The sequence below is a fragment of the Heterodontus francisci genome, chromosome 30, assembly GCF_036365525.1.
Source record: "Heterodontus francisci isolate sHetFra1 chromosome 30, sHetFra1.hap1, whole genome shotgun sequence".
Lineage (NCBI taxonomy): Eukaryota > Metazoa > Chordata > Chondrichthyes > Heterodontiformes > Heterodontidae > Heterodontus > Heterodontus francisci.
The window spans coordinates 32,682,188-32,695,020 of NC_090400.1; the positions used below are offsets into that span (position 1 = coordinate 32,682,188).

At 43.7% G+C, this 12,833-nt stretch overlaps 1 protein-coding gene across 3 annotated transcripts in view; it reads right to left on the reverse strand.

Annotated features, from left to right (window-relative positions):
• Nucleotides 1-11,753, reverse strand: part of asl (argininosuccinate lyase) — a 32,315-nt gene extending 20,562 nt beyond the window's left edge. Inside the window, exons 1-6 of one of the 3 annotated variants that reach the window (XM_068010308.1) lie at nt 11,673-11,753; nt 11,459-11,567; nt 8,529-8,723; nt 7,089-7,172; nt 1,724-1,780; nt 639-736 (exon numbers count right to left, since the gene is read on the reverse strand). In XM_068010308.1, coding sequence (XP_067866409.1) covers nt 639-736; nt 1,724-1,780; nt 7,089-7,172; nt 8,529-8,723; nt 11,459-11,470 — 446 coding nt within the window. In that variant the 5' untranslated portion in view covers nt 11,471-11,567; nt 11,673-11,753. Of the gene's footprint in view, nt 1-638; nt 737-1,723; nt 1,781-7,088; nt 7,173-8,528; nt 8,724-11,458; nt 11,568-11,661 lie in introns of all 3 variants that reach the window. The other 2 variants (XM_068010307.1, XM_068010309.1) reach the window with 2 other exon arrangements.
• Nucleotides 11,754-12,833: the final 1,080 nt, after the last annotated feature.

Below are 12,833 nucleotides of genomic sequence, written 5' to 3' on the forward strand. Positions count from 1 at the left end.
CATTGAGCTGGTAACCAGTGACTGGTGGCAATAGGGCACTGGAACAGTCTTTATCTTCCCTGTTTTTTAGGCAGAAAGAAAGGAAAGGGGAAAAATAGCCAGGATTCTTGCTGCTGTTCACTAATGTAATCCCTGCAGGAAAGGTGGATTTGCAAAGAGGACTGGAATGGGCATAGCAGTGATGTTTCCTCAATGATAGTCTCTTCCTAAGGTTCAACAGCCTTCAAACTGCTTCTGTCTGGGCTTATGCTGAAAGGATGGACAGTTGGGAGAGTTGCCTACTCCTGTCGAGCTCTACTCCTGCTTGAGGTCAGCACCTACTGCACAGGAGGTTGGGGACAAGTTAGAAAGACAAATGTCAAAAGCAAATGGTGACCGTGATTAAACTCTCTATACTAGTGCGATATATTGTGAGGGAATTATGATACTGCAGGTAGAGCTTCAACATGCAGATAGAAACATAACGGGCAAAGCCCAATTTTTTCTTGGATTACTGATATATTCCCCACTGAAATCGGAGATTCTGCTCATTTACGTTACATAGTTTGAGCCACATAATGTAAAATAAATCGGTTATCTGTTGATTGATTAGAAGAATCTTTAAACCGTGTTTTAAAACAATGAAATACAGAACTTACACGGCAGCCCTCTCAACCATTGTTTTAATCAGCTGCTGCAAGTGACCCGATAAAATGGAGATTTCATCTCTCAGCCATATTCTCATATCAGTTGCCACCTAGAAAAAGGTTCATTGTATTCAGTTATGTGTAGCTTATAGAGGAGTGAAAATTGTCCAAATACTATGTAGTATATAGTATATGTACTATGTGTATATCCCTATACAGGGGCACACAGAAAACCCTCTATTCAAACAGTGAACAAATGCTGGTCTTTAGGGTATCTTAGGATCTGCTGCAAAAACAATTGGCGCTGATTCTTTTCTAAAAGGACCTTTGTCTCATCTCAAAAGATAGCAGTCTCGGGATTGACCTTTGACAGCTGACTGGCAAATGTATAAAACATGTGTGCAGTACATGCATGCTATCATTGTAAAACTGCACTACATTTAAGCATTAACTTAAGCTTGCACTTGTCAATTCATCTGAAAGTGATCAAACCAGAAATATTTCTTGGGTCTCTCTCTCAACAATTGAGATAATTAAGACTCTGCCATACAGAACAAGGAGGCCTCCGGGTGTAATCCATGGTCTGTGCGAAGTGAACTGGTCTCAGTTTGAGTTCCACAGTTCACTTCAGCACCCTTAGACTAGGGAACGAAAATAAAATCACCTTGGATTTAAGCAATGAAGTTATACTAACCCTTTATAAATCACTAGTTCGGTCTGAGCTAGCAGTACTTTGACCTATTCCAGGCACCACTATTTTAGGAAGGAGTTCAAGGCCTTGGACAGGATGCAGAGGATATTTACTAGAATGATATCAGAGAAGCTGGAATTGTTTCCTTTGGAGTAGAGATTGAGGGGTAATTTAATGGAGTTGTTCAAAACCATGAAGGGCTTAAAATAGGGTAAATAAGGACAAACTGTTTCTACTGGTGGGTGGGTCGGTATCCAGAGGACACAAATCGAAGAATATTGGAAAAAAAGAACAGGTGGAGGAGGAGTGGGAGAAAAATGAGGAGTTTTTAAAACCATAAACGCAGCAAGTTGTTTTAATCTGGAACACTCCTTGTGTGCTGCAAGATGTTACGATCCTAATTTACCTGATCATTCCTGCTTCGACCAGTGTGTAATTTTCCACCCGCTTCTCCAATCAGCTCCTGAAATAAAAAGTAAATCGCACAAAATGTTTTATAAGATCACCTCAAAAGTAGTTAATCATTTCTGCTAACTTTATATAAACATATAAATAATGGCTCTGCAGTTCTGCCAGTATGGACAATGCCAACTATGGTCCAGATTTTGCTGCAATAACAGCAGTAAGGCTACTAGTGCTGGTCATTTATTACCAGGTAAATCTGATACATGAGCAGTTAAACATGAAAATCCACAAGTTGCTGTCAGAGATACTGCGCTTCTCCACAGGGTGCACTGTTGCTGTCTTTGGTCACGAATTCCATACTGAAAATGGCTGAATAAAAATGCTGTTGCATTCAGAGGTGAGTGCGTTTTAATCAGCATGGTGAGTGATAATTACTGCTGAAAAACCTCTCTGGCCCTGAAAATCAATTTCAAAGTGTGGAGTCTCATTCGTTCAGAAGAAAGTTGATGCTGGAGATTTAAAAAAATATGTATTTTTAAATTTTTCCTGTCTGTCTCTTATTTCTTTCCTAAGCCCATTTGTTTTTCCCAATCTTTATCTTGCTTTATGTACATCATTTAAATTTGATTTATATTTGCTGCATTATACTTCCTGGTTTGAACATGTCACGGTGAGGTGTCTTCAATTTGATTGGATAAAGAGTCTCGCTGCTGCTTTAGCTGCCACAGATTCCCTATAAAGGATGCCGCACTGAAACTGACAGCAAATTAGGGGAGATCGCTACTCTGAAATTTGCAAACACTCCGTGGGCAACTGTCAACAGGGTGACCAGCGAGCACTGCTCCTTTGCCACTGACAGCAAAGCTTGGGCCGATATCATTACAAAGAATCTGGCATATCTTCCATGGTGTTGCTCATGGTGAGTCAGTGCAAATGTTGTCTTAGAATACGAGAGCTAGCAACAAAATCTGACGGCAAAGCATTGAATTCACGCTACACACACAACTTTCTTTTCAGTATATCTATTTCAAATACATAAAAATCACTCAAACATATGAAAAACCAATAGGCAATAGTGGAATAAGTACATAAGAAACAGGAATAGGCAATTCAGCCTCTCAATAAGATCATGGCTGATCTTCTAAATGAACTCCATCTTTCCGCACTATCCCCATATCACTTAGCCTGTCTTGAATATCCTCAAGGACTGAAAATACCCAGCTCTCTGGGGTAAAGAATTCCAAAGTATCACAACCCTTTCAGTGAAGAAATTTCTCCTCATTTCAGTCCTAAATGGCCGACCCTTTATTCTGAGACTGTGACCCCTTAGTTCTAGATTTCCCAGCCAGGGAAAACCTATTCCTAGCATCTATCTGTCTACCAGTTCAAATCTTTTAAAAGGTTTATGGGCTAGATCTTGTCCTCCTGATGGCAGGTTCCGTGGCGGAGTGGGGCAGAGAATCGGAGTGGCAGCGGCCACACAGAACCAAAGTCTGATCTTCGATGGCCTTCCTGCCCAGAGGCCAATTGAGGCCCTTAAGTGGCCTATTAAGGGCCACTTAAGGGCATCTTCCCTCTGCTGCTGGGATCTTACTGGGGGGGCTCTGCCATGTAGGGAGGATGCCTTGAAAAATGAGGCACCCTCCCTGCGGACTTGGGGTTGGGAGGGTGGGCTTTTATTTAAATTCATTCATGGGATATGGGTGGCACTGGCTATGCCAGCATTTATTGCCCATCCCTAATTGCCCTCGAGAAGGTGGTGGTGAGCTGCCTTCTTGAACCGCTGCAATCCATGTGAGGTAGATACACCCACAGTGCTGTTAGGAAGGGAGTTCCAGGATTTTGACCCAGCAACAATGAAGGAACGGCGATATAGTTCCAAGTCAGACTGGTGTCTGACTTGGACGGGAACTTGCAGGTGGTGGTGTTCCCATGCATCTGCTGCTCTTGTCCTTCGAGGTGGTAGAGCTCGCGGGTTTGGAAGGTGCTGTCTAAGGAGCCTTGGTGCCTTGCTGCAGTGCATCTTGTAGATGGTACACACTGCTGCCACTGTGCAACGGTGGTGGAGGGAGTGAATGTTTGTGGATGGTGTGCCAATCAAGCGGGCTGCTTTGTTCTGGATGATGTCGAGCTTCTTGAGTGTTGTTGGAGTTGCAGCCATCCAGGCAAGTGGAGAGTATTCCATCACACTCCTGCCTTGTGCCTTGCAGATGGTGGACAGACTTTGGGGAGTCAGGAGGAGAGTTACTTGCCACAGGATCCCTAGTCTCTGACCTGCTCTTGTAGCCACACTATTTATATGACTACTCCAGTTCAGTTTCTGGTCAATCGTAACCCCTAGGATGTTGATAGTGGGGGATTCAGCAATGGTAATGCCATTGAATGTCAAGGGGAGATGCTTACATTCTCTCTTGTTGGAGATGGTCATTGCCTGGCACTTTATGGCACAAATGTTACTTGCCACTTATCAGCCCAAGCCTGGATATTGTCCAGGTCTTGCTGCATTTCTACACAGACTGCTTCAGTATTTGAGGAGTCGCGAATGGTGCTGAACATCATGCAATCAGCGAACATCCCCACTTCTGACCTTATGATTGAAGGAAGGTCATTGATGAAGCAGCTGAAGATGGTTGGGCCTAGGACACGACCATGAGGAAATCCTGCAGTGATGTTCTAGAGCTCAGATGATTGACCTCCAACAACCACAGCCATCTTCCTTTGCGCTAGGTATGACTCCAACCAGCAGAGAGTTTCCCCCCCGATTCCCATTGACTCCAGTTTGGCTCGGGCTCCTTGATGCCATACTCAGTCAAATGCTGCCTTGATGCCCAGGGCAGTCAATCTCAGCTCACCTCTTGAGTTCAGTTCTTTTGTCCATGTTTGAACCAAGGCTCCCTTGCAGGCTTGGAGTGGGGGGTGGTGGGCAATTTGTGGCCCACGGGGGATTCCAAACGGGAACCACTGCACCTCCGGGACCCCTCCTTCCCTGGACTGAACCCCACCCGCACCCGCACCCCCCCCCCCCCCCCCACCGGGGCCTTATGGACTGGTCCTGACGACCAGCCTGAGGTCTGGCTTTCCAGCGCTGGGCCTGCGTCCAAGACATCTGCAGTACTGGCAGTGGCCACTGCTCCAGGTGAGCTGCTGTGCCTGTGATTGACTGGCAGCTCTTGGAGGTGGGATCCCCATTCCTATTAAGTGTTTAAATGGACGGGGATAACCGCCTCCTTAAACTTTGAGCCCAAAAGACCGGAGGCTCGCTCCAGGGGTCAGAAAAAAATGCAGAGGTGTGGTTCCCCTGGTGCCAGGAGCCCTGCCTCCTGTGTATAATCCGGCCCTATATGTTTCAATGAGTCATGAATAATAGTAATGTCCGCTAATTTTCCCAGAGATGGCAACGAGGCTTAAAAAGAATGTTTCCCTCTGCCCTTTGCCTGGGAAAATTGGCACTGTCAGTTTTAGGGAGCAGGTAAAAGGGCAGAGAATCAGGAAATCAGCTCTCTGTCCCTTTTATGCTATTCTGGGATTTTCAGGAACTCCCCAAGTGAAACTATGTCTGCCCCTATAGTATGCAAAGACACGGCAGAGCAATTTTACTGAAAAGCGAGAAGGATTCACAGTTGCCCTGCTCTATTTTCCTTGGAATCTGCTCCCTGGATGGCCCAGTGCAGGAGTGCTCATGAAAACCTGGTACTATGGTAAGTCTCTGAATACCCACTCACTCAAGTATCTGCAGGAGCCTTGCAGGCACCCAAAGATTTTGTTCTTTACCTTTCCCCCGACCTCAAAGATCACTTTAGCACTAAGGGCTTTCTGCCCGTTGATCTCAGTCAGTTGGCAAAAGACTCCAATTTGGCAATCCAAGTCTGAAGCAGTGTTCCAATTTCCTTCCAAATTTTTAGGCTTTGAGCTCAGCCAGAAAACAGGCCTCTGCCTGGAGTCTCCCCGGATCTCACAAGTCGCCCAAGGGAGGGAAAACGTGGGCAATTGTTTCCTTTTAAGTGCAGTACGCCTCTGATGTGGTATTGGGAGCCTACAGAGAAAAAGCTATTACAAGAAAACCCGTTACTTGTGTTGCCTATCTGATTCTGCAACCTCCCACAGTGTTACAACAAGCACAGCTTAAAAAAATACAATTTTCTCCAATTAATTGTGCAATGGTCTGTGTGTACATATATCCTATTTGGCACAGTCTGCTTCAATAAAATCTCTCCTTCGCCTCCTTTTCCAATTTTCAAATCAAGAGTGGAAAGAGACAAATGGTGTGGGAACGGTGTGGGAGCAGTGGGTGAGGTGGGGGGCAACAAGTCAGCCAGACTTTCTGTCCCTGGTGACCTCGAGTCTTCTGTGCATCCCTCAACGACAGAGTGTTCAATCATCACACTCCTGTACGCTGGGATCCCCAAATTTCTCATCTTTGCTGCCTGTCTTTCCATCTTTAAAAATCTTCCTCAAAAATGGAATTCTTTGACCATATCCTTTGGCTGGCCCTTAACTCTGTTCAGCGTCTGCCCGATCCCTACTTTGAATGATTTTCTATGTTAAAGGCACCTAAGAAATGCCAAGTGTTGTTGAATAACAATAAAGATAACTGACAGGAAGTAGTTACTTGGATAAAAAAACAGTTTATGAACCAGTTCCAGAACAATCTTGATTAATAACTGTAAACTTCCATTAAATCCTATGGCTCATTTACTTCTTGAAGTTAGTTAATACTCACATTATCCAAACCCATTCCAGCACTACAAACTAAATAAAACAACAATTTCAAGCACATTCCCAATTTGCCGAATCAATAAAAGCTTAAAACCAATTTAACATTTTGAAACAATCTTAACAAGAGGCTACCTTGGAAACTTCAGCATTAAAAAAGATTCGAATGAGCAAGTGAAGATTGTCAGGATTTATCTCATACCCAAAACATAGGGTCAACATGAGCAATGTCAACCACCACCAGCTAATCTTAAAATAATGATTGTTGTAGTCAGAGACAGATTTGTTGACCTATGTAGCAACTAAAATACCAATCAATAGCTTGTCATTGAGACTGTCCCTGATGCTTCAACTCCAATTTTTCCATGTTCTAATATTCCTTGCTGTGCATACGAGATGAATTAGCATCAAATCACACGTCCAATTGATAAGATGGTTATTTCACAAAAAAGTTGCTCATTAACATAATTATGTCAAAGTGCTATGGATCTTGGACCAGATAGAATCTGGACATCAATGAAATAACTTGGATTATAAACTCAAACTACATTTTCAAACCTATACCTGGACGTTCCCGAGTCTTTCCACGTCCGTATTAGTCTTTAAAAGGATCCTTGTGTTCTGAGAAAGATATATTTAGTGGCCACCCTTACCTTTAGTCTTCGTTCATGGGCTGTATGAATGTCCTCATCTCCTTCTTTAATCTGGAAAGTTCCATTTGTCCATTCTTCATAAATCTAACAGTTTGAAACCAAAACCTTTTAGTATTGAATCTCACAGCTCATGAAGTACCATTTATACAAAAATAGTCTCATTTGCTCTTGTGAAAATAAGGAGATCAGCTTTCAGAAACATTACTCTTTAGCTTTTAAAGGAAGGCAAGTATTACAATCCAAGTTCTGTAATGTGTACGCTTAATGGATTCACACAGCACAGAAGCTGGAATTGTTCTCCTTCGAGCACAGAAGGTTAAGGGGAGTTTTAATATTGGCGTTCAAAACTCTGAAGGGTACTGACAGAGTAAATGAGATACTGTTTCCGCTGGCAGGAGGGTCAATAACCAGAAGACAGATTTAAGATAATTGGCAAAAATACGAGACAGGAGATGAAGAAGCATTTTCTTTTAAAAATGTGAGTTATGATTTGAAATGCACTGTCTTCAAGAGTGGTAGAAGCAGATTCAACACCTTTCAAAAAGGAATTGATATGAAAAGGTAAAAAATAAATCAAAGCTAATGGGAAAGAGCAGGGGAGCGGGACTAATTGGATAGCTCTTTCAAAGAGCTGGCACGGTTATGATGGATCGAATGCCCTCCTGTGCTGGACAATTCTATGATTTTATACCTACACACCTTACAATGACTGGACTAACTTAACCAGTCTGCTAAAATTCATAACACCATGTAACTTCAACATGCACAGTACACCAAGATTAACTAAGAAAACACTCAAAACAGACTCAGAGCAAAGGAATATTCACAGAATGAGATTAGGATCAGAATCAAAACGAACTCAGTAACCATGTGTAAACCAGGTACACTCAAAGATGCAAAAACAAATATTGATCTGAATGCACAAAAGAATGATCAGCATTTCATGTTGGACTAGTGACCCAAACTCAATCAATCCAAATACCAAGACTTTTTATCAAACCCAGTAAGAGTATGTGCCAACTGAAACAGGCTGTTTGACTGAAACAGAAAAAGTGGAGGAAAAGCTTGAACCACCAGATCTGCACACAGCAACCAATGTTCTTAAATGAACTGATTCCCCATGGCATTGCTCAAGCACAAGCCTTAGGATCTAGTCTGGTGATATTATGCTCAAGATCATAACATGTTGAATCATATCAGGGATTGAGAAATAAATGCGGGAAATAACTGCCAACTGTCAAGAGCACAAGCGGAAAACCCCGGCCTACAAATTCCATCTGAAATCAAAAATTGAGTTACCTGAAATCAATCAATCTTTGGGTGGGTTTTATTTTGCAAAGTACTCTTCAGTAATTGACTGATATACAGACTAAAGTTGAATTAAGGTCAGATGATCTCATTACTTTGACAGTTAAGCCAATTCATTCCAAAGGTTCTTACCTTATCCATTCCATTTAGTATTTGATCCATTTCAGATTTCATTACCAATCCAGCTTTCTCTAAAGCCTTGGCATAGGCCTTGCTTCCTTTGATATCTGCAGCCCACATTCGTTTATCATAAGATATGGAGGCATTAAACTTCTCCATAATTGGATCAACGCTTCCTACAAATCTTCCACCCCATAGTTTAGCCCCCTAGAGGATATGAAATCATTGGCATTTATTGCAAAGTTTGATTTCCAAAGCATTTACCTGGGCTATACAGCTCAGTACCACACCAAGAAATGCACTTACCATCTCAGTAAATGTTGAAACATTAATGATGTTTGTTACAGTAACATATTAAAAGTACAGTCTATTGAACTGTCCCAAAATTCTAACGATAAAGATGAGTCTCTGAACCGCCCGGTAACACTCACTGACCTTGTTTTGTGCTTTAGAAACACCTCGGCTGGAATTTTACGGGGCCTTTGGGGACAGGCTCAGAAGCAGAAAGGCTGGCAAAATGGTGTGGGAAGGTGTCTGGTGGCATGCCCAATGCCTTCCCGCTACCATGCCCTTTTGCCAGCAGTGGGAAAGGTGGCAGACAGCCTGCCAGAAGTGGTCAATTAAGGGCCTATTCCCACTTCCACTGGCATTTTACCAGTGACGGGGTGGGGTGGGGTATATGGGGTCATCCGTTGAGTGGAGAGATTGCCAGGTAAACACTAGCAGCCTCCCAGCGGGCTCCAGGATGGTGGGGGGGGGGGGGGGGTGGCCTCCTTTTTGGGCACTCTTTGGCCCAGGAAGAAGCCCCTGGGGTGGCAATGGCCACCCCTGCAACAATGCGCTGGCTGCCGTCACCAACCTCCTCCATCCCCCGACAGGCCCTGCCTGACTGGCCCCAGCACCTCCAGACTCCATTTAACTGGTTGTAAGGGCGTACAACCATCGATATGCCCATGTCCTCCAGGTTCAGCCCCAGCAGTGGCCACTGCTGCCAGTGGTGCTACTGAGGCTGCTGAGCTGCCAGACCTTTGATTGGGCTGGCAGCTCTTGGAGGTGGGCTACCATCCTAAATAGGACAGCAGGCCCAGTGGCAATATGTGGCTACAGGTCTCACCGTCCACCTAAGAAGGGTGACTCCCTACATTTGGTCCTGGCGGCAAGATCCCTATCGTCTCCAAAAACTCCCAGCCTTGGAGTCAGCCTGAAAGCAGAAAGTGGGCTGGATTATTGTGCTCCCAGCACTGGGCCGAAAAGGCAGGGGGAACACACCTCTGCAATTTCTCACCCCCCCGCCCCCGGCCCCCTAAGCAGCAAGATCTCTGCCGCAGCGGGAAGAGACCCTTAATTGGCCATTAATAGTCAACTTAAGGGCCTCAAGTGGCCTGTGGGGGAAAAGGCTTTCGGTCTGTCCCGCGCAGGAAGATTGGAACCAGGAATCCCAGTGTCGGGTTCCATGGCAGGAAGTTCCGCTCTGACCCTCTAGCCCCACCCATCACAAAACCTGCCTTCTGGATGAGAAGGTCTGGCCCAGTGTGTGTAAAAGTTCCATACATGTTACAGCATAAATTCACACAATGAGCGGGAATAGAATTCCTCAATGTCATCAGGTAAATTTTAAACAAAGAGTATGCAAACCAGGGATTCCAAGGAAACAAAAGTAACAGACAGCTTCCTTTGTAAAATTTAGCGTTATGTATCAATATGACTGAAAATATTTCCTTAAAATTTATGGGCGGCACAGTGTCGCAGTGGTTAGCACCGCAGCCTCACAGCTCCAGCGACCCGGGTTCAATTCTGGGTACTGCCTGTGTGGAGTTTGCAAGTTCTCCTTGTGTCTGCCTGGGTTTCCTCCGGGTGCTCCGGTTTCCTCCCACAGCCAAAAGACTTGCAGGTTGATAGGTAAATTGGCCATTATAAATTGCCCCTAGTATAGGTAGGTGGTAGGGGAATATAGGGACAGGTGAGCATGTGGTAGGAATATGGGATGAGTGTAGGATTAGTATAAATGGGTGGCTAATGGTCGGCACAGATTTGGTGGGCCGAAGGGCCTGTTTCAGTGCTGTATCTCTAAATCTAAATCCAAAATCTAAAAAAAGTACATTATACAAAGAATTAGAGAATTGGGATGCAATTAAGTCCAACAGAATTGTGCTTGTATAACAGGCACGGGAATGTTAACAATGCATGATCAATAAATAATTGACATTATTTTGTAATAATTTACACTGATACTTTTATTTTCACAAACTATCCAATGGCCCCATATCCCTTGATGGATTTGCAGGTTCCCTTACTCAGCAATGCATGTAAATTCTTACTCAACTGCTGAAAAATAATGTGCATTGCAACATAGAGGAATAGCCTCCATTTCCCAACAGAGCCTTCTTTAATTGCTTAATTGTATGACAAAATCACATCCTTGGGGGAAGAGCAGGAAATAGGTACCGAGCACAAAAGAATAAAGCACATCTACATTCATTTAATTAGAACTATTTTACCCCAGGTCAGAAAACAGCTGAGCAAAACTGGGGAGGTTAAGGATAAAACTGCTCCTGTATTAAAAGGCAACACAAACTGGCATAAGCCAAACATGCCAACACTGATGGGAGAACGGAGGAGAAAAGTTAAGAATAAGGAAATAGATGCCCAGAGTAAAACAGTAATGCAACACTGTACAGAATGAAAAGTGAGGGCAGGATCTTCCTCAATTGTGATGCTTTCCGTGGTGAAACAGCGCTTCCAACATTTACTGTCCATGAATGGAAGGGAAGAATGGGTGGCGAGCTGCTAGTGTCCATATTATTTGCACCCTCTCCAAGGAGAGGTGCAAGTTAGCAGAGCAAAAGGAAAATCACAATCGGAGAAAATACTGGACATCCTCCCTTAAAATATAAAACTGGAGCTTGCCTCTCGAATTAAAAAGTTGAGGGAAAACATCTTACCTCTGAAGCCATTTCTAGTGTTGGACTCCAGACAGGTAGAAGGAGTTCTGAAGCACACAGGTAGGTCGAAGCCTGTGGAGAACAGACTGCAGCTTCGTCCGCGACCTGTCTGTGGAATAAACAAGTGTCGGTGTTTAGACAAACCAAACACGTCCAGTGACACCGACGTTTGGACGGGCTACAGCACTCTGTAAAACACAAACCTGCCACTCACAGCGTTCGGGTTAATAGCTACTCTCTATGCAGGTTCAATTCTCATCAATTTCAACCTCGAAACTCCCAGTTCCAGGAACCGGAAAGCAAGTCACCAATAGAGACTGCTGGGATTTGAAGTCCACAACTAAACCTGCTCCATTTACTCCAAACTATATCACGAACCGCTCACATTTGTTACCTTCTAAATCAAACAGTCCCTGCAGATGGATTCCATGTGTGACTGTATTCTGTGCTTGCTCAGCTTTATTCACATTAATTTATATGTGTTTCACAGTATAATAACAACATAAAAGCTTCTGCAAAGTCTTGCACTACATCGTTTATATAGAACTGTTAACCCTCCCGAACTGTCCTGGAGTTACTAGGGAATTAAAGATTAATTTCCTAGACTCTGCAGGGAGTAACCCTGGAGCAAATCAAAGAAGCGTTCAAATAAATTGTGTTTCTTTTCGTTTTCTCTTGACACGTTTGCTTATTTATATATTATTGTTTGTATAAATATTGGGGGTTAAGAGTGTTAGATTAGGCAAGGTGGTTGTGGTGAAACATCTAGGAATATGTCGAACAACAGTTGCCTCACAGTAAAGGGTCTTTCAATTTCTTTAATATAAAAGCAAAATACTGTGGATGCTGAAAATCTGAAATAAAAGCAGAAAGTGCTGGAAATACTCAGGTCTGGCAGCATTTGCGAACAGAGAAACAGAGTTAACCTTTCACCTGTGATCTTTCACCAGAACTGTGAAAAGTTGGAAATGTAATAGGTTTTGAGTGAGTGAAAGGAGGGAAGGTGGGAAGAAGAACAAAAGGAAGGACTGGGATAGGGTAGAGGGCAGGAGAGATTAAATGACAAAAGGTTTCATGGTGCAAAGCCAAAGGGAGTGGTAATGGGACAAGAAACAAAAGATGTGTCTAGAGGAGGTGTGAATGGCAGGATCTTAGATCGCTGCTGTCCGAAAGCAAAGTAAAGGAAATAAGAGAGAAATGAAAGAAAAAAACAAAACAAAATGGAGGCAGAGGTTACAAACTGAAATTGCTGAAGTCAATGTCGAGTCCAGAGGCTGTAAAGTGTCCAGTGGAAAGATGCGGTGCTGTTCCTCAAGCTTGTGTTGAACTTCATTGGAACACTGCAGCAGGCCAAGGAAAGGAAAGTCAGAGTGGG